The sequence below is a fragment of the Rhinoraja longicauda genome, chromosome 3, assembly GCF_053455715.1.
Source record: "Rhinoraja longicauda isolate Sanriku21f chromosome 3, sRhiLon1.1, whole genome shotgun sequence".
NCBI classification, from domain to species: Eukaryota; Metazoa; Chordata; class Chondrichthyes; order Rajiformes; family Arhynchobatidae; genus Rhinoraja; species Rhinoraja longicauda.
In genome coordinates this window covers 86591621-86618856 of record NC_135955.1, presented here as the reverse complement: position 1 = coordinate 86618856, position 27236 = coordinate 86591621, and the positions used below count along the sequence as shown (strand labels likewise).

At 41.1% G+C, this 27236-nt stretch overlaps 2 protein-coding genes across 3 annotated transcripts in view; one reads left to right on the top strand and one right to left on the bottom strand.

The window, feature by feature from the left end:
• rad17 (RAD17 checkpoint clamp loader component) overlaps positions 1-8285 on the bottom strand; it is a 37928-nt gene extending 29643 nt beyond the window's left edge. Inside the window, exons 1-3 of one of the 2 annotated variants that reach the window (XM_078397056.1) lie at positions 8189-8285; positions 5318-5432; positions 3917-4198 (exon numbers count right to left, since the gene is read on the bottom strand). In XM_078397056.1, the coding sequence (XP_078253182.1) occupies positions 3917-4198; positions 5318-5362 (327 nt within the window). In that variant the 5' untranslated portion in view covers positions 5363-5432; positions 8189-8285. The remainder of the gene's footprint in view (positions 1-3916; positions 4199-5317; positions 5433-8188) is intronic. The other variant, XM_078397055.1, reaches the window with a different exon arrangement.
• A 216-nt stretch (positions 8286-8501) lies between these two features.
• On the top strand, positions 8502-25104 carry ak6 (adenylate kinase 6). Its single transcript, XM_078397054.1, has 5 exons — positions 8502-8582; positions 18814-18906; positions 19714-19772; positions 22422-22567; positions 24440-25104. The coding sequence occupies exons 1-5, from the start codon at positions 8552-8554 to the stop codon at positions 24627-24629; spliced, it is 519 nt and encodes a 172-aa protein (XP_078253180.1). The 5' UTR covers positions 8502-8551; the 3' UTR covers positions 24630-25104.
• The last annotated feature ends 2132 nt before the right edge of the window (positions 25105-27236 follow it).

The following is a 27236-nucleotide window of genomic DNA, read 5'->3' as shown; positions in this document are numbered from 1 at the left end:
AAAATAACACAGAAAACCATCATGCTTTATTTTCAAAATTAAAGTTAATGCTAACTAAAATTTAATGAATAAAATTGAGTTAGTCCATATATTTACAAGTAAGATAGAACTAATTTTTAAAAAGCTTAATTTTGAGTAATGCTTGAACGTATTCCCCAGATGCAAGTTATATTTGAAAGGAAAGCAATGGCATCACATTGATTCTCTGTGCAACAAGATTCATGGACTTTGATGTTCATTTTCTATTCAATTGCCTACTGTGCAGATGATAAACTAAATACTACAAATTACTACCAAATTTGGTGAAAATATATGTATTGACGGCATATTACGTGTTTATCTCTCACTTTCTCATTTAGAGTCATGGAGTCATAGACCATATCACCCCCGTCCTTTACAAGCTCCACTGGCCCCCCATCCCCCAGAGAATCCAGTACAAAATCCTCCTCATGACCTACAAAGCCCTCCATAACCTGGCCCCATCCTACCTGACTGACCTCCTCCACAGGCACACTCCCACTTGCACCCTCCGCTCTGCTGCTGCCAATCTCCTGTCCCCCCCCATCCGGACCAAACTCAGATCCTGCGGGGACAGGGCTTTCTCCATCGCTGCTCCCACCCTATGGAACTCACTACCCCAAATTGTCAGAGACTCCTCCTCACTCACCACATTCAAAACATCACTGAAATCTCACCTGTTCAGCACTGCCTTCAACCACTGTCCGTCACCTCATCTTCTGTCTCCTTTTTCTGTTTGTTTACTTATTTATCTATTTATTTACTTCTCTATGTTCTAGTAATCCCTGTAAAGCGTCTTTGAGTGTTTGAAAAGCGCTATATAAATGTAATGCATTATTATTATTATTATTATAGAGTGATACAGGCCCTTTGGCCCAACTTCCTCACACCGGCCAACAATGTCCCAGCTACACTCGTCCCACTTGCCTGCACTTGGTCCAGATCCCTCCAAACCTGTCCTATCCATGAACCTGTCTAACCTTTTCTTAAACAATGGGATAGTCCCAGCCTCAACTACTTCTTCTGGCAGCTTGTTCCATACACCAACCACCCTTTGCGTGAAAAATTTACCCCATAGATTCCTATTAAATATTTCCCCCTTCACCTTGAACCTATGTCCTCTGGTCCTCGATTCCCCTACTCTGGGCAAGAGACTCTGTGCATCTACCCGATCTATTCCTCTCATGATTTAGCATGAATTCACTTGCCTTGTTACAATACATTCAGAGAAACAGCCTTCAATTTTCTTTTTACTATTTTTCTAAGCACTATATTTAATTGGAGCTATAATCTTGTTTGTATCTACTGTTCTTTCCTGACAGATTACAGCTCATTATAGACTATAGACTCATTTTGCAAATCTTCCCTGCCACTTTGTCCTTTATCCCAAATTCTTGAAATTTCACCAGAACCTTCCCCTCAACTATTTAGATTAAAGCTTTATGCAATGGGCAAGATCAATTTGCTTTATTTCTTATGATGATGTGATATCATGATGAGATTTGCAAAAGTATTATCTTGAACAGTGCCCATTGAAGTGTCAATCAGATAACTTTCAGAAATTAGGCAGTTACATAACATGCAAATGACAGATAAGGATCATAATTCTCAACAAATTAGGGTCTCATTGTTACAATACATATTTTCTTGGGTTACATAACTATCTTTAGATTTAAATAGTGAAAACAAACAGCTAATCTTGCAGATATTTGTTTGGTAATTGAAAAATCTGGTATCATTTACTCAAGAGAACATCAATAGCATATTTAATGAAGGAAAAGCCATTTCACAGGGGCCATAATATAAAGTTTGAATCAGAGCAACATAAAGACATATCACATCAAATGACTAAGACTGTCGATCAGATGTTAAGCTTGGATAAAAGAGAAAGAACTGCAGAAAAATAGAGCATTTTAGGTAAGGTGTTCTAAAGATATGATAGCTGAAGGCACGACTGCCAACAGAGAAATGTTTACATCCAGGAATGCTCAAGGATATAAAATTAGGAAAAACAGACTTTTCAGAGTATTGCAGAACTGGAAGAGGTTACACAGATTAGAACCGATAAAGCCTCAAATGGATCTGAAAACTAAAATGCTACATAACTGGAACTAATGTATCTCTGCATCACAGCATTTCGGGAAATGGAAATTCACCCTTAAAGAATTCACAAATCACCACCAAAAAAACTGAGATGTGAAATAAAAATTCACTTTTATGGAATTCATGTGGGAAAATATATAAATATAAATAAATAAGCACCAAATGTATTTAGAGAATTGATCTAATTTATCAAGGACAACATTTACAGCTACTGATTCACAATCAGCAGGGTGTAAAGGGGTTTGCTTTGGAAACTGACAAGGCAACTTCTTCCGATGATAATCGTAGAATGATTGCAGGCTGCCGGTTCACAGTTGGGATCCACTTAAGAGATTTTCTTTGGAAACTGACAAGGCAATCTCATCTATTGATAATCTATTCAACAATATTTTATCTAGTTAACTAAAACAACAAATTCCCTTGTCTGAACACTGCACCCTCATGGGGACATTACCGTTGAGAGAAAATGTTTCTGTAGGAATGCATTTCGACTTAAAATATGCGATTCAATGCGAAAAAAAAGGGTTTACATTAAGGGAAACTGCCATATGGGTGGCTTTCTAAGAAACCATCCTATCCATAATGCAGGGGTACACTCTAATGCAGGGGTTCTCAATCTTTTTCGTCCCGTTTACCCCTTTGCAACTTTTCGAAAGTAAATTTACCCCCACCCTGTTTTGTTCAGTAATTTGAGTTTACACTTCTACCATAATAAAGCAACCGACAAAGGGGAAATTTTAAAATGTTTTTTAATATTATTATTTTAAGTTCAAATAACAATAATAATAGCACATAACGGGGCTCATGTTGTCGACCTCCCCGTGGTGAGCCCTGTCAACTGACCTCAGTCAGGCGAACGACAACAAACAGAGACAGCAGAAGCAGAAGCAGCTTCATAACTTCTGTTGCCTCAAACGCAAGAAGAAGAAGATGGCACATAACAATGTTATATCATTTATTTATGAACAACTAATAATGAAGAGATATCCCAGAATCAAACACAGTCAGTCAATATGTACAAATTCAGACTCAACAAATTTACCCCCTGGGTAGGCGAAATTTACCCCCTGGGGCAAAATTACCCCAGGTTGGGAACCCTTGCTCTAATGAAAGTCATAAAGTGCAGGAATGACGAGACCAAGACTAGAGTTATGTTAGGACATGTTTAAAAAAAATCTCAAATTTATGTCGGGTGAAAGGAGGGAGACCAGTAAGGAATACACTGCAATAGTAAATAAAGCCTAGACCCATATGTAGAGCCACAGCACTAAGTTTTTCAAAGTTGGAATCATAGACTGAAAGAATGGAAATTTGTTCTCAAATTCTATGGATGTGGACCACAACAGATTTGTTGTGACATTTATTACATACTAGACCAAGTGGACCCGTTGGGCACCTCTCCTGCATTGGTGCAGCACCCTCTCCTCCCCACCCTCCCTTCACCCCCACTCCACTCCTCCCCTCCTCCCCTCCTCCCTCCTTCCTCCCTCCTTCCCTCCTCCCTCCACTCCCACTCCCCTCCCCCCCACTCCATCCCCCTCATCCTCCCTCCCTCCCCCCCCCCTCGCTCCACTCCCCCTCCCTCCCTCCCTCTCCTGGAGATAGATTTAAACTTTAAAATGTGAATAACTTTAAAAATATAACACCGATTTCAATGAAACTTCTTTAGCACCAAAGGGACGACGGTGTGTAAGGTGGGCCTAAAATTGTTGCGCTATCGTGTACCATTTTGGCTGTAGTTCAGGAACAAACAAACAAACAAACAAGAGTTTTAGTATATAGATTATGCTCTTACCTGTGACTGAGGTCTATATTCATCCACCCAGGAATCACTATGATTTGAAGGTGAGTTTTGCCGATGGCGACCTAAAATCCGGTCTGTACAAGATACCCGAATTCTTTTTTGACTCCTTGTGTTGTTCAAGTTCTTGGGCTGAATAGTCTTTTCTCTTTTTGTACAAAATATTTTCTGGTTCCCACCACGTGACTTTGAATAACCAGATGGTTCACTGTCTGAAACCACTGGTAAAGTAGATTTGCTGATACAATCAAAAGATGGATTCACCCACTCTGTCACCTGAAAAATCAATTTAACGAAATGTTTTTTTTTTTATCACATACCAACCTGAAGGAATTCTCCAATTAGACTTTTGTCATCAGAGCTGGAATTACTCTGGATTGAGGCGACATACCATTAGTTTGTTTAAATCTTAAATATATCATGCAAAAGTATCCAGCTTATAATAAATTAGATACAGTAGCCTCATACCCTTAAATTGGAAGCACTTGCAAGCTGAGTAACTTATTTCTACTTCACGGAAGAACAAGGAAGAGTTGCACCCTGGCCACTCCCTCTTCTTTCCTCCATCAGACAAAAGGTATAGAAATGTGAAAACGCACATTTCCAGATTCAGGATTTTTTTTTAGATTTAGAGATACAGCGCGGAAACAGGCCCTTCGGCCCACCGAGTCCGCGCCGCCCAGTGATCCCCGCACATTAACACTATCCTACACACATTAGGGACAATTTTTACATTTACCCAGTCAATTAACCTACATACCTGTACATCTTTGGAGTGTGGGAGGAAACCGAAGATCTCGGAAAAAACCCACGCAGGTCACGGGGAGAACGTACAAACTCCGTACAGACGGCGCCCCTAGTCAGGATCGAACCTGAGTCTCCGGCGCTGCATTCGCTGTAAGGCAGCAACTCTACCGCTGCGCCACCGTGCCGCCATAAGTTTCTTCCCAGCTGTTATCAGGCAACTGAATCATCCTCGTACAACCAGAGAGCAGTGCTGAACTACTTACTATCTACCTTATTGGTGACCCTTGGACTCCTTGATCGGGTTTGCTGGCTTTACCTTGCATTAAACGTCATTTCCTTATCATGTAATCTATACACTGTAAATGGCTTGATTGTAACCATGTTTTGTCTTTCTGGTGACTGGTTAGCACACAACAAAAAGCTTTTCACTGTACCTCGGTACACGTGACAATATACTAAACTAAAAAACAACCTAAGCCCAAGACTTATTTTCTGCCTACCAGAATCTTTTTGATCACGTAAAACAGCAAGTTGTGTGACCACACAAATGAGAGAAAAATATAATATCTTGTATTCTGAATCAGTTACAGTATCTAAGACATGATGCAAAAAGCTTAGTCTCAAAATATTGTTGCAAAATACTTTTACCTTAGCAGAAACAACCTTTCTGCTGAGAGAAGATTTTGACATCATCAACTCTGCCGGTAGTCATAAGTGGGCTATGATTCGCAACTTCAACAATATAGTCACTTTGAAAGTTCTGCTTTAAGAAAGAAGATGCCATGTTTTAATGATGCCAATTTAGTTTCATATTGCAGCTTACTCCCCATATTATTCTTTAGCTTTATAGACATGTTGCAAAAAATGCATTCTCAAAATATTACTGCAAAACCATAGTAGAAACAACCTTTCTACTTAGAAAAGATCTTAACATTATGAACTCTAGTTATTCATGTGTGAACTGACACCATCATTTAAAATGTGTAGGAAAGAAAACTGCAGATGCTGGTTTAAATCAAAGGTAGACACAAAATGCTGGAGTAACTCAGCGGGTCAGGCAGCATCTCTGGAGAGAAGGAATGGGTGATGTTTCAGGTCGAGACCCTGCTTCAGACTGATGTCAGGGGAGGGGGCATGACAAAGATAGGATGTAGTAGGAGACAGGAAGACTAGTGGGAGAACTGGGAAGGGGGAGAGGAAAGAGAGGGACAGAGGAAGTTAGAGAAGTCAATGTTCATACCGTTGGGGTGCAAACTGCCCAAGGGAAATATGAGATGCTGTTCCTCCAATTTGCGCTGGGCCTCCCTATGACAGAAAGGTCAGATTGGGAATGGGAGGGGGAGTTGAAGTGCTGAGCCACCAGGAGATCAGGTTGGTTAAGAGCAGAGGTGTTGAGCGAAACGATTTAAAATGCTTTATGGAAAATCTATTTTCAGTTGTTCAATCAACTTTTACCATATCATATCATATCATATATATACAGCCGGAAACAGGCCTTTTCGGCCCTCCAAGTCCGTGCCGCCCAGTGATCCCCGTACATTAACACTATCCTACACCCACTAGGGACAATTTTTACATTTTACCCAGCCAATTAACCTACATACCTGTACGTCTTTGGAGTGTGGGAGGAAACCGAAGATCTCGGAGAAAACCCACGCAGGTCACGGGGAGAACGTACAAACTCCTTACAGTGCAGCACCCGTAGTCAGGATCGAACCTGAGTCTCCGGCGCTGCATTCGCTGTAAAGCAGCAACTCTACCGCTGCGCTACCGTGCCGCCCACATGTTACAACTCTTAAATTATCTAATTCAAATAAATTGAATAGCATTCTAAAACAATGACCATGGATGTCGTTTAATGAACCAAAGGGACTCAAAAAGAACAAGTTTTAAATATATTTAATTAACATTGAAGGAGATTGCTTCTCCATATTGAAGATTGCTTCTCCATATGTGCCAGACTTTTCACCTCGGTGAAAATCAAATCAAATATTTTCACACAACTTGTGTGCTATTAGATGCTACCACAGATGTCCATCGTCCTCATCAGGTTCAGAGAGGACCCATGGGAAAAATCAAGGACTTTATGTAATTTGCAACAAATCAATAATTTCCCTTACCAGATGATTAAAAAATTTGAAATGGTATTTCTTTAGGCACAAAAATATGGCACCATAAAATCCAATCCCCAAGTTTGGGAAATTATAACCGACAGTCAAAACAGTTAATTAACTATTAAACAACAGAGCCATAATATTAATTATTTGTACATAAAATTCTGAAAGCAGTTAACTCTGTTTTGAAGGTGACTAATTTTCATTGATTGAAATAATATTTAAGAAGATATAAATGTAAAATGAACATAGTTTAAGACTGTCACTTCTGACACCCACACCTCATCTTATAACTTTTGAATAAAAAGGGGAATTGCTACAAATACCGAATCAGTTCAGAGGGGAGAAAACAAATTAATGTTTCTATTCAGTGAACTGTCAACAGAAGAAATGAGGGAAAAAAAGCATTAGAAATCAAACACGTTTTAAATTGCAGAGATGGGCAAGAACAAAGGGAATGTCAGTGAGCGAGATGGCCCAGGTGAAGATAGAATGAATGACACAAATCAGTAAGAGTGCTGGCTGGGAGTGGGTTGGGATGTATGAATGCTCATTGCATTTGATTTGTTTGGAGGGAATATAGATAGAGGTAGATGTATGAAAACTGAGGGAAGATGGAAAAATAAATCAAAGACAATGATGACACTCTAAAATTCAAACCCCAGGAGATGCAGGACATCTGAAATTAGAAAAGTGAAGTGCTGGAAATAACAGATCAGGCCTCATCATCGGAAAACAAAACGGAGTCGGTGTTTGAAGTTAAAGGGCCTCATCAGAACTGCCCAATTCCAAAACAATTCGGAAGGACCGGTTGGACGAAACTATCGATTCAATAACAGGTTTTCATATAGGAGATAGACACAAAATGCTGGAGTAACTCAGCGGGACAGACAGGCAGTATTACTGGAGAGAAGGAATGGGTAACGTTTCGGGACGAGACCTTCTTTAGACTGAAAATCAGGGGAGAGGAGATGCGGATTCTCGGGCTTCTTGGAACAAGTTAAAGGACCAAAGACAGAGATGGACACAAAAAGCTGGAGTAACTCTGCGGGACAGGCAGCATTCTTCAGAGAAGGGTCTCGACCCGAAACGTCACCCATTCCTTCTCTCCAGAGATGCTGCTGAGTTACTCCAGCATCTTGTGTCTATCTTAAAGCAGCATCTGCAGTTCCTGCCTACACAAAGAAAAGTCTGGTTTTATTTGAGATTTCCATTTTTTTTTTGCTTTTCAATTGCTGCGTATAATTTAACATCGCAGGTGTGGGTGTAAATGAATCTGCAGGGAGGCGGAGGGGCGGCCGGTGAGAGGGCGGAGATGGGGCCAGGCTGGGCGCTGGGGTGGGGAACGACGGGCACTGGAGAGTGTACAGAGTCCTGCAACTACTCGAGTACCATCCGTACACACCTGAGCATCCGCCAGTCGCCGTCCCAGAGACACAGCTACGGCTACGGCTCCGATTTAACACAACAAAACCACACACACCCCCACGACAGGGTCCTCCCTTACCCAGGCGCCTACTCCCAAGCTGTCTTTTAGCTGTCCAGGGTTGAGCCTCTGAATTTTGCCCGTGGTATTCAACGACCGTATCAGCGGGAGCGAGGTCGTTGTTTCCGATAGGATTGATATAAAGTGGATGAGAGGGAAGTTTGACGGAGGGTAGGATGTTTTTTTGATGAGTTGGAGTGGTAAGGCGGTCCGGGGCGTGACGCGTGGGAGAGGGGCCGGGGGTGAGTGAGGACCTCGGGAACTGTGGCTCGTGTCGGCGAAATGGAGAAGCGTCCGAATGTTCTGGTGACAGGTAGGAGCGTCCCCGTCCCCGTCCTCGTCCTCTCCCGTACTTTAGTCAGACAGTGATACAGTGTGGAAACAGGCCCAACTTACCCACACCGGCCAACATGTCCCAGCTACACTACTAGTCCCACCTGCCTGCACCTGATCCATATCCCTCCAAACCTGTCCTATCCATGTACCTGTCCAACTGTTTCTTAAACGATGGGATAGTCCCAGCCTCAACTACCTCCTCTGGCAGCTTGTTCCATCTACCCACCACCCTCTGTGTCCAAAAAGTTACCCCTTGGATTCCTATTAAATCTTTTCCCTTCACCTTGAACCTGGTCAAAAGAATAACTAAACATGAGCACAAACTTAGTTAAGAACAACTGTTTTCCATTGAGAAGACAGGGTAGTCCAGCACAGGAACAGACCCTTCGGCCCAGAATATCTGTCGAGCATGATGCCACGTTAAAATAATCTCTCCCTATCATATCATATCATATCATATATATACAGCCGGAAACAGGCCTTTTCGGCCCTCCAAGTCCGTGCCGCCCAGTGATCCCCGTACATTAACACTATCCTACACCCACTAGGGACAATTTTTACATTTTATCCAGCCAATTAACCTACATACCCTGAATGCACATAATCCATATCCCTGCATGTCCCTGTGTCCATCTAAAATCCTCTTTGCCACTATAGTCTTTGTCACGTCCACCACCCCCTGCAACATGTTCCAGCAAACATGGCCTACTGCGTTAAAAAAAAAAAAAACTTGCCCTGCACATCTCCTTTCAACTTTGCCTCTCTCGCCTTAAAACTATGGCCTCTTGTCTTTGATATTTCCACCCTGGGGAAAAAGGTTCTGACAGTATACACTATCTATATCTCTCAATGTTTTATACTTCTATCAGATCTCCCCTCAATCGCCACACTCCATCTGCTTCCACCACCACAACTGGCAGTGTGTTCCAGGCACTCACTTGGTATGGTACCTTAACATCATGGTTAACGTTCTGAAAATTGACACCATGCTGAAGGAAATATTAGCACATATGAGACATTGATTTTTGTGATGGTCTTGAGATAGATAAGTCCTGGGAAAATTTAAGTGGAAGGATGTTTCTGAGACTCCGGGAGAACAGAAACCACGGAGATGGTAATTAAGAGGGAGATACAAGGAACTGCAGATGTTGGAATCTTGAGCAAAACACAATGATGAACTCAACGGGCCAGACAACGTCTTTTTCAGATTGAAGAAGGGTCCTGTCTTGAAATGCCGTCTGTTACATCCACAGATGTTGATTGATCCATTGAGTTCCTCTAGCGCTCTGTGAGATGAAAATTTAAATGTCTAGTACCAAAAAGGACTTAATTAAACACTGATTTATGTTCAACACATTGTTCAACTGATTTATGTTCAACTGGTAGAGTTGCACCAAAGTACCAGAGGCCTGAGTTTGTTCCTGACCTCAGGTGCTGTCTGTTTGGAGTTTGCATGTTCTCTCAGCACAGCGCGGGTTTCCTCTGTGTACTCCGATTTCCTCCCACGTCCTGAAGACGAGTGAGTTAGTTGGCCGCTGTAAATTGTACCTAGTATGTTGGGAGTGGATGAGAAAGTGGGATAATATAGAACAATTGTGAACGGGTGATTATTGATAAACAATAGACAATAGGTGCAGGAGTAGGCCATTCGGCCCTTCGAGCCAGCACCACCATTCAATGTGATCATGGCTGATCATTCTCAATCAGTACCCTGTTCCTGCCTTCTCCCCGTACCCCCTGACTCCGCTATCCTTAAGAGCTCTATCTAGCTTTCTCTTGAATGCATTCAGAGAATTGGCCTCCACTGCCTTCTGAGGCAGAGAGTTCCACAGATTTACAACTCTCTGACTGAAAAAGGTTTTCCTCATCTCTGTTCTAAATGGTCTACCCCTTATTCTTAAAGTGTGGCCCCGGTTCTGGACTCCCCCAACATTGGGAACATGCTTCCTGCCTCTAACGTGTCCAATCCTTTAATAATCTTATATGTTTCGATAAGATCCCCTCTCATCCTTCTAAATCAATGTAGATTCAGTGGGCCGAAGAGCCTGTTTCCATGCTATCTCTCTGAACTAACCTAAGCGAAACTGGAGAATTTTTTCTTTGGAATTGTCATATAATTTGAGGCATGCGGATTTTGCAACACCACCAAAGTGCTTTAATCTGCAGACATGTTGTAGTGTTTCACCAGTATGCATTAGTAATTGTCATACTTGAAATGGAGTTTTTGGATGAGTTTTTGTTCAAAGCAGGTTTGATGGTGAGTCATTCATATTTGAACCAAGGTTGGAGTTGACCGGAGAAAGGTGTGCGATTAATTAGCATAAGGTGGAGCCAAGATGCGAAGTTTGTAGGCAAAACATTGGGTTAGAAGATAAATTTTGCAATTTCTGTACAGTGCGTTTGTTTTATTGCGGTTAACTTGGTCCTTCTTGTCCTTTCCAAATGTGCCTCTGCTGGCATTTTGGGGTGTCAATTTAGTATCTGCACACTGCATGGTAATTGCCTTTTCTCAGCGTATCTCTAATTCTTCCATCAATTATATAAATGTATATTGCCTGGTCTCGATCTCTTTGGTAAGCAAAAAGGTCTTGCCTGTACATCAGGCCCCTCTTAAGACATCACTGTGGTGGACCAAATCGTGAACAATGACAAGATGGAGTACAGGAAGGAGGTGGAGAACTTAGCGACATAGACAATAGGTGCAGGAGTAGGCCATTCGGCCCTTCGAGCCAGCACCACCGTTCACCGTGATCATGGCTGATCATGCACAATCAGTACCCCGTTCCTGCCTTCTCCCCATATCCCTGACTCCGCTATCATTAAGAGCTCTATCTAACTCTCTCTTGAAAGCATCCAGAGAATTGGCCTCCACTGCCTTCAGAGGCAGAGAATTCCACAGCTTCACAACTGTCTGAGTGAAAAAGTTCCTTCTCATATCCGTTCTAAATGGCCTAGTTATTCTTAAACTGTGAAACTGTGGCCCCTGGTTTTGGACTCCCCCAACATCGGGAACATGTTTCCTGCCTTTAGCCTGTCCAATCCCTTAATAATCTTATGTTTCAATAAGATCCCCTCTCATCCTTCTAAATTCCAGAGTAAACAAGCCCAGTCGCTCCAGTCTTTCAAAGTACGACAGTCCCGCCATTCCGGGAATTAACCTCGTGAACCTACGTTGCACTCCTTCAATAGCAAGAATGTCCTCTCCCTTAATATCAGCATTACGAAGGAGCTAGTTATTAACTTCAGGAAGCATACTCCAACCACCATCAATGGTGGAGAAATGAAAATGGTTAAGGGCTTCAAGTTCCTTGGCATTAATATTACCAATGATATGTCATGGACCATCCACATTAATGTGACAACCAAGAACAGAATGAGGAAATTCTGCACGTCTCCGGTGATTCTTACAGATTTCTACAGATGCCCCTATAGAAGGCATACTGGAAGATTGTATTACAGTTTGGTGTGGGAACAGATTTGCCCAAGACTGTCAAGAAATTGCAGAGATGATGACTGATCCTGTAAATTGTCCTCTTTCTCTGACTCTTCATTTTGTGAACCAGTACACCAGAATACCTTGTAGAAGCAAAGAACTGCAAATGCTGGTTTATACCAAAGATAAACACAAAGTGCTGGAGTAACACAGCAGGTCAGGCAGCATCTCTATAGAAAAAGGTTGGGTGATGTTTCAGGTCAGGACCCTTTTTCAGACTGAAGAAGACCGAAGAAGTGTCCCGACCCAAACCATCACCCATTTTTCTCCAGAGATGCTGCCTGATCTGCTGAGTTATTCCAGCAGTTTGTGTCTATCTTCACCAGAATACCTTCCTTCACCCACCTTTATTAGTTCCTCATTAGCTCTATCAAAGTGAATAATTTAACCTATCAATATTCCTTTTGTTCTTGCAGCTGATAATCCAGTCTAATTTTATACCATCTGCAAACTTGGAAATATTGCACTAACTTTTCATTTGAAGCTTTAATATAAATAGTGTTGAGCTGAAAGCACAGTACTGAACCTTATGGCATCTTGTCATGAACAGACTGCCAGTCAGATGAAGACCAGGTTATTCCTTCTCAGCCATTCCATCATTCCTTTATAGATGCTAATATGTTATTGCCAAACCATGCAAGCCCTTGTTTATTGTGGCAGACTTTCTGCACATCGAGATAAATTACATCCACTGGTTCCTCCTTAACTACTTAGCAGGTTACATCATTAAAAACCTTGCTTTCCATTACACTATCTTGATTCGTTAATCATACTATCATAATGGTTCAGCATTTTGTCAATAACTGACATCAAGCTAATTGGTATTTGTTTTTTGATTTTCTCCCATATTCATATTATGTTTGGTACTTTCCAAGTTGCAGGAATTATTTCAGAATCTACTGAATTTTGATAGACCAACACAAAAACATTAACTAGATCAGTTTACATTAGTATCTTGGGGAACATATTAGTTCAAGTGCAAATGTAACATATTAAAAAAATATTTAATTTCAATTATCTTTTAGTGAAAGTAATTATTTTGAGTTTCTCAAGTTATTGAACCTTTCTGCATTGTTTCTACTTCATTAATTGTGCCTTCATCATGAAGACATTTAATATTTGGCTATTGTCTCAACCATTTATTCCTCATTATAATTTTTATGTCTTTATAGCATTTACTGTTGGTAATCTTTATTTAAGTAATTTGTAGAAACTCATAAGATTTTTTTCCCTGCTAACTTATTCTGAAATTCTACCTTCTATCTTTTGTTTTGATCACCCGGTACTTCCTTTGAAAAAATTTTGAATCTTTTGAAGTGGTGTAGTGGTTTTGGAAGAGATCAAGGCAGGATCTGAGAAGTAACCACAAATAAAATGTTAAACAGCATAAGATGATGAAGAAATAGATAAAGGGAAAATGAGAGTACTCGAACAAGGAACACAATTGCCATGTTTAGTTTTGATAAATCGTGTTTGACAAATTTGCCCACATTTGTTGAGTAGGTAACATGGAAAGTTGACAGAGGGGCAAGGGGCAACTGTAGATGTAATGTATTTAGATTTCAGATAAGCAGTTGAGAAACTGCTCCATATTAAGCTGGTGCATAAATTAAATGTGCACAGTGACGGAGTAAGTGTATTAGAATAGATTGGAAACTGCCTGCATTATAGGAAAAAGTTTGAATAAACGGGCTCATTTCAGATTGGAACAAGGTAACAAGTGGAGTTAATTCTTGGCCTGTAGTTGGCCAATATATATATTAATAACCCAGAGAGTGGTGGTGTTATTCTGGCAGGATTCTTATACCAGTGGTATTCTGCAGGGATGTGTGGAAGAACCTCTGTTGTTTGTGATATGTATTTATATATAAATGATTTGGACGCAAATGTAGATGGGCTGGTTAGTAAGTTTGCAGACAACACCAAAATTGGTAGAGTTGCAGACAGTGAGGAAGGCTGTCAAAGGATACAGCGGGAATTAGATATGGACAGAGAAATGGTGGAGTGAGTTTAACCCAAGCAAGTGTGAAGTGTTGCGCTTTGGCAGGTCGAATATAAGGAGACGGTATACAGTTGAAATGCAGAGGGATCTTAAGGTCCAGGTCCATAGTTCCCTGAAAGTCGAACACATGTCAATAGAGTTGTAAAGAAAATGTATGGTATGCCTGCCTTCATTGGTCAAGGCATTGAATACAAGAGTCAGGAAGTCATGTTACATTTATATAAAGCTTCGGTTGGGCCGCATTTGGAGTATTGTGTGCAATGTCAATAGACAATAGGTGCAGGAGTAGGCCATTCGGCCCTTCGAGCCAGCACCACCATTCAATGTGATCATGGCCTGATCATTCTCAATCAGTATACCGTTCCTGCCTTCTCCCCATACTCCCTGACTCCGCTATCCTTAACAGCTCTATCTAGCTCTCTCTTGAATGTATTCAGAGAATTGGCCTCCACTGCCTTCTGAGGCAGTGAATTCCACAGATTTACAACTCTCTGACTGAAAAAGATTTTCCTCATCTCCGTTCTAAATGGCCCTCCCCTTATTCTTAAACTGTGGTCCCTGGTTCTGGACTCCCCCAACATTGGTAACATGTTTCCTGCCTCTAACGTGTCCAACCCCTTAACAATCTTATATGTTTCGATAAGGTCCCCTCTCATCCTTCTAAATTCCAGTCTATAAAAGCCTAGCCGCTCCAGTCTTTCAACATATGACAGTCCTGCTATTCTGGGAATTAACCTAGTAAACCTACGCTGCACGCTCTCAATAGCAAGAATATCCTTCCTCAAATTTGGAGACCAAAACTGCACACAGTACTCCAGGTGCGGTCTCACTAGAGCCCTATACAACTGCAGAAGGACCTCTTTGCTCCTATACTCAACTCCTCTTGTTATGAAGGCCACCATTCCATTGGCTTTCTTCACTGCCTGCTGTACCTGCATGCTTCCTTTCAGTGACTGTTGCACTAGGACACCCAGATCTCGTTGTACGTCCCCTTTTCCTAACTTGACACATTCAGATAATGATCTGCCTTCTAAATTCTTACCACCAAAGTGGATAACCTCACACTTATCCACATTAAACTGCATCTGTCATGCATCCGCCCACTCACACAACCTGTCCAAGTCACCCTGCAACCTCATAGCATCTTCCTCACAGCTCACACTACCACCCAGCTTTGTATCATCTGCAAATTTGCTAATGGTACTTTTAATCCCTTCATCCAAGTCATTAATGTATATTGTAAATAACTGCGGTCCCAGCACCGAGCCTTGAGGTACCCCACTAGTCACTGCCTGCCATTCTGAAAGGGACCCATTTATCCCCACTCTTTGCTTTCTGTCTGCCAACCAATTTTCTATCCAGGGTATTTATTCACAAAATGCTGGAGTAACTCAGCAAGTCAGGCAGCATCTCAGGAGAGAAGGAATGGGTGATGTTTCGGGTCGAGACCCTTCTTCAGACTGATGTCAGGGGGGCGGGACAAAGGAAGGATATAGGTGGAGACAGGAAGATAGAGGGAGATCTGGGAAGGGGGAGGGGAAGAGAGGAACTATCTAAAGTTGGAGAAGTCGATGTTCATACCACTGGGCTGCAAGCTGCCCAGGCGAAATATGAGGTGCTGTTCCTTATATTTGCTTATAATTTTCTTTCCATGTCAGTACCATGTGCTCTAATTTTGCCCACTAATCTCCTATGTGGGACCTTGTCGAAGGCTTTCTGAAAGTCGAGATACACCACATCCACCGGCTCTCCCCTGTCAATTTTCCTAGTTACATCCTCAAAAAATTCCAGAAGATTAGTCAGGCATGATTTCCCCTTTGTAAATCCATGCTGACTCGGAATGATCCTGTTACTGCTATCCAAATGCTCCGCAATTTCGTCTTTTATAATTGACTCCAGCATCTTCCCCACCACTGATGTCACTAATTGGCCTATAATTTCCTGTTTTCTCGCTCCCTTCTTTCTTAAATGTGGGATAACATTAGCTGCCCTTCAATCCACAGGAACTGATCCTGAATCTATAGAACATTGGAAAATGATCACCAATGCGTCCACAATTTCTAGAGCCACCTCCTTAAGTACCCTGGGATGCAGACCGTCAGGCCCTGGGGATTTATCAGCCTTCAGTCCCATCAGTCTACCTAACACCATTTCCTGCCTAATGTGAATTTCCTTCAGTTCCTCCATCACCCTAGGATCTCTGGCCACTAGAACATCTGGGAGATTGTTTGTATCTTCCTTAGTGAAGACAGATCCAAAGTACCGGTACAACTCGTCTGCCATTTCCTTGTTCCCCATAATAAATTCCCCTGCTTCTGTCTTCAAGGACCCACATTTGCCTTGACTATTTTTTTCCTCTTCACATTAGCTAAAAAGGCTTTTACTATCCTCCTTTATATTATTGGCTAGCTTACCGTCGTACCTCATCTTTTCTCCCTGTATTGCCTTTTTAGTTATCTTCTGTTGCTTGTTAAAAGATTCCCAATCCTCTGGCTCCCCTCTCTTCTTTGCTATGATATACTTCTCTTTTATTTTTATGCTGTCCTTGACTGCCCTTGTCAGCCACGGGTGCCTCTTACTCCCCTTAGAATCTTTCCTCCTCTTTGGGATAAATTGATCCTGCAACTTCTACATTGTTCCCAGGAATACCTGCCATTGCTGTTCCACTGTCTTCCCTGCTAGGACCTCCTTCCAGTCAAATCTGACCAGCTCCTGCCTCATGCCTCTGTAATACCCTTTGCTATACTGTAATACTGACACTTTCGATTTTCCCTTCTGCCTCTCAATTTGTAGAGTAATGGCTCTTTTACATTGAGTCCCCTTATCAGATCAGGTTCATTATACAACACTAAATCCAGAATTGCCTTCTCCCTGGTAGGCTCCAGTACAAGCTGTTCTAAGAATCCATCTCGGAGGCACTCCACAAACTCCCTTTCCTGGGGTCCAGTACCAACCTGATTTTCCCAGTCTACCTGCATGTTGAAATCTCCCATAACCACTGTAGCATTACATTTGCGACATGCCAATTTTAGCTCTTGATTCAACTTGCACCCTATGTCGAGGCTACTGTTTGGGGGCCTGTAGATAACTTCCATTAGGGTCTTTTTACCCTTACAATTCCTCATTTCTATCCATACTGATTCTACATCTCCTGATTCTATGTCACCCCTTGCAAGGGAGTGAATATCATTCCTTACCAACAGAGCGACCCCACCCCCTCTGCCCTGTCTGTCTTTTCTATACGTTGTGTACCCCTGAATATTCAGTTCCCAGCCCTGGTCTTCTTGTAGCCATGTCTCTGTGATCGATCACCCTATTACAGGATGGATGTAGAGATTTTAGAGAAGAGGCATTTGAAATTGAGGTCTGTTGAAATTTATTTTTGGAGAGAATAGAGAATCTCTGGAATTCCCTGCCCTGGCAGGTGGTGGAAACTGAAAGGCATAAATGGCCATTTAGACCCAGTGACAATGAAATATCGTAAATATTTTTCAAAGGCAGAAGAGTGTGTGACTTGGAGGGGAACCTGCAGGTGATGGTGTCCCCATGTGCCTGCTATCTTTGTCAGTAGAGGAAGCAGGTTTGGGAAAGGCCCCTCAAGTAATTGGTGTCCATTTTGTATGTGGTGTACATTGTAACTGTTTTATGTCAGTGTTGAAAGGAATGAACATTTAGGGTGGTTGATGTGGTATCAGACAGCTTTGCTCTGGTTAGTGTTGAATTTCTGAAGTTGTGATGCAGCACCTCTTCAGGTGGCTGGGGAGTATTTCATCATGTTCCTGACATGCCATGAGTCAGGAATGAAGTCACATGCAACATGATAAACAGCCTCTGCTTTGCTCTTGCAACCACATTATTTACAAAGCTGGTCCTGTTGTGTTTTGGATCAGTGGTAACCCTAAAATATTAATGGGGTGGGTCTCACCGATAAAATTCCCATTGAATGTTGAGGGTAGAGAGTTAACTTTTCTCTTGTTCGTGATGGTTATGGCCCAGTACTTTCAGGTGTAAACATTACCTGTTGCTTATCAACCCATGCCTGAATATTGACTCAGTCTTGCTTGAAGCAAGGGCTGTTTCATTTGGTGAGGATTTTTAATGGCTAAAGCATTCTGGTTCCACTCAAAGATGCATCTGTAGCATTTGGGAGATCAAAGATGGGTAATAATTTGGGGAATTGCACCTTCAGCAACAGACTGGTTCCACCAAGATGCAGCACAGAACGCCATAGGAGATTATTTTTTCCTGTGGCTATCAAACTGTACAACTCCTTCCCCTTCTGTCGTGTGGTAGACTGACAACGCCACCCCCCCCACCCCCAATCTTTGCATATTGTCAATCCTGGACTTTCCACTTGTCACTTTAATTTCATGTATCTTGTTGTGTTTTATGACTTTTGGCAGACCATTTTCACTCCTGGGATAAATACAGCTCTAATGTACCGTAAGTGACCATCGCAGGTGATAGTAAAAGTGAGTGAGGTAAATGCATTAGGTGGTGAGACTGAGTAAACAGAAATACGATTGAATCTATTTTTAAAGGTCAACACTTTTTTCATATAGATTAATCTTTGCTTTTGTGGAAACTCCATTCATTTAGTTACATGAACATAGTAAATAGTGTTTCTTAAGGAATATATTTGCTCATGCTCAATTTGCACAGGCATGTTTTAACAAAAGGTCACAACAGTGTTTATCTTTGCTGTGTTGGCAGGTACTCCAGGTGTTGGAAAAACCACCCTTGGTAAAGAGTTAGCTGGAAGAACTGGACTGACATATGTGAATGTGGGTGAACTGGCAAAAGAAGGTGAACATAGGTTTATATACAGTGTGAAAATATTAACCTGCAAATTACTGGAACAGATTTTTAATGACCAGAGCATTTTATAACTAAGCTGAATCAAGAGCTGAATTTGGCATGCTTCATTTATTATGACATCTGATGGTAAACTGTTCTAAAAATCTAAACCTCTTAACAGTATTAGTAATCCTTAAAAACTGAATTTAAAAAAAGGGATTGATACTGCAGAATATATACTTCCAATCTTGGTAAGCAAAATTTTGCATTTCATCATACAACTAATTTTTAGTAAATAAAGCTGGTGTTCGAGAATGTTGTTTATCATAAATTTATTTAGCTCTGTTAAAATGTTTGCTCTGCACTTAAATTTCAAAAGTTGCAGAAAAGACTAAGAGCATTTGGACAAATTGCTTCTGATGTTTGTGTTTTGAAAAGTGATATATGTTTTTAAATGTATGAAATCTGTAATTTCAGGATGCTGAATAGTAATTTAAGCACAAAGTGATGAAATGTTGGTTCTGAAAAACGCAATTAATTCTGCAAGTGGATGGCTGATTTATTTCAGTTTATCTGATTGAATTCCTTATTTTAACTTGGGGTTTGTTGTGTTCAACTGATTGGATAGATGTATTGCATTTTGAGAAAAAGTTTTGTGGAAAACGATAATTGTTCTTCCAGATGAATGTGTAGCATTTCTCATGATTTTAGGTACTGTATCATGTGTCAGTGCATGACTAATATTTGTGACTTTTTCGTGGGTTTCTCTCAGAATTTATGTTTCTGATCAATATTTTTATTAATATTTTTGCAAAGGTCAGCTATATGACGGTTATGATGAAGAATACTCATGTCCTATTCTGGATGAAGATGGGGTGAGTATTGTAGTACAACCATGCTGTAACCCAAAATGAATTGATTTTGAAGAGTTAAAGTAATTATAAATTTTAAAGAAACGGGTCACAAAATGGATGCCTGCTTCTTTGCACATTGTAAATTGCTTAGCTAAGCAGAAAGGGGGTGAGATGTGTTTAACCGTGGGAAGTACAGCACGTACTTTAATTAAAAAACTGACCTTTACTTGGCTTTGCTAAAAATAAAAAAAAAGCTGAGATTGCTTTATTATGAAAAAAAAGCTGACCTACTGATGACTTTTTAATACCTTATATGGACATGGTCTTATTTCCTTTACTACCTTGTATAGGCATGATGTGAGATGTGTCACATCATTCACTGATAAGGTAAAGATATAACTAAACTGTTTTGTCCTTTGTTTTCTAGAGTGGGACACAAGGTGAGCTCTGTGGGTGTCTGAAGACACCCAGTGCTGACCTCCCCACTCCCGCCTGGCGTAATAAATTTGACTGTATTACCACTAACTTTGTTGCATTGTTGCCTGTCTAGAGAAAACAAACTTTAACAAGTATTGTGGTACAACCATGCTATAACCCAAAATAAATTGATTTTTTTTAAATGCATTGAATCCTTTCACTTCCATTTATTTTGTATTCATGGATTGATTTATTCAATCAAAACATGTCAGGTTTAAGAAATTCCAAAGTCTAATCCCGGACCCAAGACAGTTGAAATCCTTTCCTTTATTTACACATGGTTGCAAAGAGATAAACATAAATTGTTATCTAGTTTTTAGTTATTCCTTTAATTTAAATGGAGTAAAACTGGAAGTTTAGATCTTTTTCCTTGTCCTCCATCAATAATAATGTAGTTTTTCTTTGTTTCTGGTGAGATTTTGGCTTCAACATTTGATTTTTTTAAAAGTGAACAAGATTTGTTCCAGCCACTCTTTATTTCTTAGCTGGCCCAGCAGTCTGACGACGGGTTACTCCTACACTTTGTATTTTAGATGCAAGGATTGATGGAAATAAACATGCTTCTGATCATTACCAGGTCTTAAATGTGTTGTAAAGTAAGTTAGTTTTGTTGATGTGCTTGCTCTTCAATGTGGTCATGAGCAAAACTAACTTACTTTACAACACAATTTAAGACCCGGTAATGCACTAGTGTAACTTATCAAGTCAGGCAGCATCTTTGGAGGATATAGATAGGTAACATTTCGGGTTGGGACCCATCTTCAGATGTAGTAGGGAGGAGAAAGTTGGAAAATAATTGGGGGTGGGATAAAGCCTGGAAAATAACAGGTGGGGGTGGGGGGGTTGATTGACAGATTGGTGTACCAGATTGACTCCTTTTCATCTCAGCTTTTGTCCATTTATCTGCCAATCAACCCCCCTTCACCTGTATCCTGTCACTCACCAGGCATTGTCCTGCTTCCATCTCTTTTGCAATTTTCTCCAACGCTACTACAGTTCAAAGAAGGGGCTCAACCTGAATCGTCTCATACCCATGTCCTCCAGAGATACTATGACTGCTGAGTTACTCTAACACTTTGTTTTCATCTTATAAAACAGCATTTGCAATTCATAATCATACTTTATTAGCCAAGTATGTTTTGCGACATACAAAGAATTTGATTTGTCATACAGTCACACCAATAAAAAGCAACAAGGCACACAAAATACATTTTAACATAAACATCCACCACAGTGACTCCTCCACATTCCTCACTGTGATGGAAGGCAAAAAAAAAGTTCAATCTCTTCCCTTCTTTGTCCTCCCGCGGTCGGGGGCCTCGAGCTTTCCGTTGACGGGACGATCTTGGCTCCCGTAGGTGGTAGTCGGGCCCTCCGCGTTGGGACGATCAAGCTCCAGCATCGGGGGATCGGACCCCGGGTCAGAGCTGGTCGAACCTCTTGCGACTTTGGAGCTTCCCGACATCAATCTCTACCCGAGACTGCGAGCTCCTCGATGGTGAAACCCGCAGGTCGCGGTTGGAGATTCAATCCCAGGCAAGGGATCGCATGCTCCGATGGTACGTCCACAGCCCCGCGGTGGGGCTCAAAGTCAGTCTCGAGCAAAGCTGCCAGCTCCATGATTTTAGGCCGCAGAGCGACCAGAGATACGATCCGGAAAACAATCGCATCTCCGGCAAGGTCAGAGATTGAAAAAAAGTTTCCCCTAACCCCTCCCCCCCCCACATAAAACAAACCAGAGAACATTAACACATACTTTTTAAAACACACTAAAAATAACAAAAAACAGACAGACTGTTGGCGAGGTTGCCATCGTTGACAGCGCCACCCGGTGCAATTCCTTGTGAATCCACACCTCAACTACCCTTGGCCTTTCATTCTGCTCCATCGCTTCTACCTGCCTTAAAATGTAAAGCCTTCATAAAAATAACAGCTAATGTCTCTGGTTTGAAGCTGAATTGGGGTTGTGACAATTCTGCTCTGCATGGACCAGACTCGGGCTAATGCATTTATTCATTAATCCATTGAACTTTTTTTCAATGAACCACTGTAGAGACTGGGTTTCATTAGAATACGATAGCAAATAGTGGTGAACTGGCGATGATCCTCTTGTTTGTATTTTGAGAGATTTTGTGCATGTAATCCACCATTTTATTGTGACAAATCTTTCTCCAAATGGAATTTGCTTTGCAGGTGATTGATGAACTTGAGGAGAAAATGAGTGAAGGTGGAGTAATTGTCGATTACCATGGGTGTGACTTCTTTCCAGAGCGCTGGTTCCACATTATCTTTGTCCTTCGAACAGATAATTCAATTTTGTATGACCGATTAGAAAGCAGGTAATTGTTATGTTCATTCGTCTAAAGTGTTCCTAAAATAGCTTGGTGTTCATGTACTATTTCCCCATGTTACTTATTTGTTGAGTTGGTCTTCGGGAGGTTGCAGGGAAAGGTGAGGCAAGTGCCTTGGTAGTGAGTATTGTTTTCAAGGCTATAGTTTCTTGTTTATAGTCTAATAATTGACTCGTACAATGCATACGACAACAGAGTTGACCCAGTTTTGCTTTGACTTCATACTGTCAGAAACAACTTTGAGTATTAATTAGAAGAAAGTATCCAACTTCACTTGTCCTATTTCTATTGCAAGATCCCTGCCAATGAAACCACTTATTTAATTAAGATTAGTTTTATTTGGCACAGATATGGACATAATTCTAGATTGTCAACCGATATCTCCACAATTACTACTCATGCTGTTCCAATTAGGCAAGTAGAATATTTACTTCACATGTTTCTACTATCCCACTGGCCTATGAATCTTGAACACACCATATCCAAGTGGTTCAGTTGAGTGATTTAGTTTAGTTTTAGAGATACAGCGCGAAAACAGGCCCTTCGGCCCATCGGGTCCGCGCCGACCAACGATCCCCGCACACTAACACTATCCTACACCCACGAGGGACAATTTTTACACTTACACCAAGCCAATTAACCTATAAACCTGCACGTCTTTGGAGTGTGGGAGGAAACCGAAGATCTCGGAGAAAACCCAGGTCACGGGGAGAATGTGCAAACTCCGTACAGACAGCATCCGTGGTCGGGATTGAACCCGGGTCTCCGGCGCTGCATTCGCTGTAAGGCAGCAACTCTACCGCCGCGCCCCTTCTTGGTTAAATATTTAACCCATCAATTTGCCTTCGTTTTAGTCAAGCAAAAGTGTAGTATTTGATCCAGGATTTTTACCTGTGTAATCTTTACCTTCGCAAGATAGAAACATGGAACAATGCTACCTGTGTAATCTTTACCTTCGCAAGATAGAAACATGGAACAATGCAGCGCAGGAACTGTCTCTTTGACCCACAACGTCCATGACGACATGATATCAGATTAAACTAATGATATCAGATTAAACTATTCTCCTTTGCACTTGGTTCATAACACTCCATTCCATGCACATACATGTGCCTATCTAAAAACCTCTTAATGCCACAATCGTATTTGCCTCCGCCATTCACCCCTGGCATTGAGTTCCAGGCACCCACCACTTGCTGTGTTTACGTACAAAAAACTTTAAATGTACACACCTGTCATCCACCTGCCTCTATCTCCCAACTCCATCCCTTCCCCCCTCCTACCTGGCTCCATCTGCCTGCCTTCCTTCTCCCTCTGCTCTGTTCACCGACTGGAGCCACTCTCACCATTCCCCCTCGCCTCTGTATTGGCTATCTTCCTTCTCCACCCTCAGCCATGGTGCACGGATTCAACACGAAACATCACCATTTCTCACACTCCCCCACCCTCACCCGCTGCACGCCCAGATACTAGTCAATCCTCCAGCATATTGTCTGTTGCTCCAGATTCCAGCATCTGCAGTCTCTTGTGTTTCAAGTCCATGATCATTTGAAAAACATAATGATTAAATTCCTTAATTTAGGGATTAAAAAAACATCTGACAATGGAAATAATTTGTTTAATTTTATTGTTTTTAATTTTCTCATAAAAGTATATTGTTGTGAACTATCCCATTATTGAAACAATGTATATATATAGAGCATTCTAGAAATTATTTTTCCAAAACTCTCAAATGTTTTCTTTTTTCATGTTGCTTATAACTTTTTATAACATTTATAACATTAAAGTAACAAATCAAGCTACATTGCTCAAAACGTCTTTCTTTTATTGTAGTCATCACAATATTTGTTCATTATTCAGGGGATACAGTGGAAAAAAACTTCAGGACAACATACAGTGTGAGATTTTCCAGACCATATATGAGGAGGCTATGGAATCTTATCGAAAGGAGATTGTGTATCAGTTGCCCAGCAACACGCCTGAGGACCTGGAAGGAAACTTAGACCAAATTATACCGTGGGTCGAACAGTGGATGAAAGATAACAATTAAACACTGCCAATTATGGAAGGTTTTGTCCTGAGAAGCTTGTTTGCTGGCACAAATTGAAACTAATATGCTGAGATAGGTTTTTGCATTGGACTGTCTGTTTCTAAAATTGTGAAAAGGCACTGGTAATTTAAGCAGTGGAAAACACAAAGAACATGTAGGCTATATGAAAATTAACTTATTTGATAAATATTTAGGGATGGAATTATATGATAATCATTGCAGATATTTTACTCTTAAACCAAGACGTGGACATCTACCAATATGAGAATGTGACCATTCATTTAAATTTAATATTTTTTCATTTAAGACATTTAAGCCAAATATCTTGCTTGTTCTTTGGAAAAGAAAGTTAAAATTATAATTCAAATCATACAATGTGTATTATATATCTTTTTGTAATTTAACCTTTGAAATGTAATTGGGTTATTTCTTAATAAATAAAAAAAGGGTGTCACTTTGGGCATTCTTCATTGAAACTGTTGTAAAATGAACTTCAAATATTCTTATGCATTATGCAATTGCTTCAGTTTATTCCATTTATTCAACTTACAACCATAAATATTTACAACCAAGCAACAGAGGTGTGAACATTTTTATCTGAAATTGGAATTATCATGACAAATTGAATCTATTTTTTGACATAAAGATGCACAGAATACAAACATTGGGTTTAAATCTGCACCTTCCTCTGCATTGTCTGATCCCTCCCCCATATCCTCCTACAAATTCCTGGCTCCCTATATCAGACATAATTCTCAACCATAGAATGTGTTGGAAGAAAACAAAAGGGACCAATGCTTGACAAATTAAATTGTAATTTATTCCTACATTAAGGGCTTTATATTCTAACAGCTAGATAGTCTGCAGATAGACTAGTAATTCTAGATATACTAGTACTACTAGATAGTCTAGGAATTCTTCTGCAGTTGTACAGGGCCCTGGTAAGACCTCATCTGGAGTATTGTGTACAGTTTTGGTCTCCTAATTTGAGGAAGGACATCCTTGTAATTGAGGCAGTGCAGCGTAGGTTCACGAGATTGATCCCTGGGATGGTGGGACTGACATATGAGGAAAGATTGAAAAGACTAGGCTTGTATTCACTGGAGTTTAGAAGGATGAGAGGGGATCTTATAGAGACATATAAATTATAAAAGGACTGGACAAGCTAGATGCAGGAAAATTGTTCCCAATGTTGGGCGAGTCCAGAACCAGGGGCCACAGTCTTAGAATAAAGGGGAGGCCATTTAAAACTGAGGTGAGAAGGAACTTTTTCACCCAGAGAGTTGTGAATTTGTGGAATTCTCTGCCACAGAGGGCAGTGGAGGCCAAATCACTGGATGGATTTAAGAGAGAGTTAGATAGAGCTCTAGGGGCTAGTGGAATCAAGGGATATGGGGAGAAGGCAGGCACGGGTTATTGATTGTGGATGATCAGCCATGATCACAATGAATGGCGGTGCTGGCTCGAAGGGCCGAATGGCCTCCTGCACCTATTTTCTGTTTCTATAGGGAATTCCCTGATATGAAACTGACAACAATGAAGCAACTGGGAGATGTGTTGGACCACAGACTGTCCTGACAGCGCTGAAGAATTTGCTTTTTTCATGATTATCAGTTAGTTACTGCATGCCTCCACTCTTTCCCTCTATTGTTCAGGATATGGTTTTTTATTGAACCTTCAGGTGCCTGTGGAACTGTTTTGCATGAGATGTATAAAAGTTTCCAATCCAAGAACACTTTGCATTTTCGTTCCACAATTACAGGTACTTCTGGTTATTTTCATCAAACCAGACCTGGTGTACCTTATTGTCATTAGAGGTGCTTTCAATGACATGAATTTTGGAATAGTCTGGGATCATTCAACACTGACTCCTGTTCGAGTCAGGGAGTGAAACAGTGTGAAAACAGGCCCTTCGACCCAATCTGGCCACACTGGCCAACATGTCCCAGCTACACTAGTTCCACCTGCCCGCGTTTGGTCCATATCCCTCCAAACCTGTCCCATCCATGTACCTGTCCAACTGTTTCTTAAATGTTGGGATAGTCCCTGCCTCAACTATCTCCTCTGCACCCACCACCCTTTGTGTGAAAAAGTTACCCTTCAGATTTCTATTAAATCTTTTTCCCCTTCACCTTAAACCTATGTCTTTTGGTCCTCGATTCACCTACTCTGGGCAAGAGACTGTGCTTCTACCCAATCTATTCCTCTCATGATTTTATACACCTCAATAAGAGGTCCTCCCGTGCTCCAAGGACGAGAGTCCCAGCCTACTCAACCTCTCCCTATAGCTCAGACCCTCTAGCCCTGGCAACATCCTTGTAAATCTTCTCTGTACCCTTTCCAGTTTTACACCATCTTTTCTGTAACATGGTGCCCAGAACTGAACACAATATGCTAAATGCAGTGGCCTCATCAATGTCTTGTACAACTGCAACATGACCTCGCAACTTCTATACTCAATACTCTGACTTATAAAGGCCAATGTGCGAAACGCCTTTTTAACCACCTTATCTACTTGCGACTCCACCTTCAAGGATCTATGCATCTGCACTCCTAGATCCCTCTGCTCTTTAACACTCCCCAGAGCCCTACCATTCACTGTGTAGG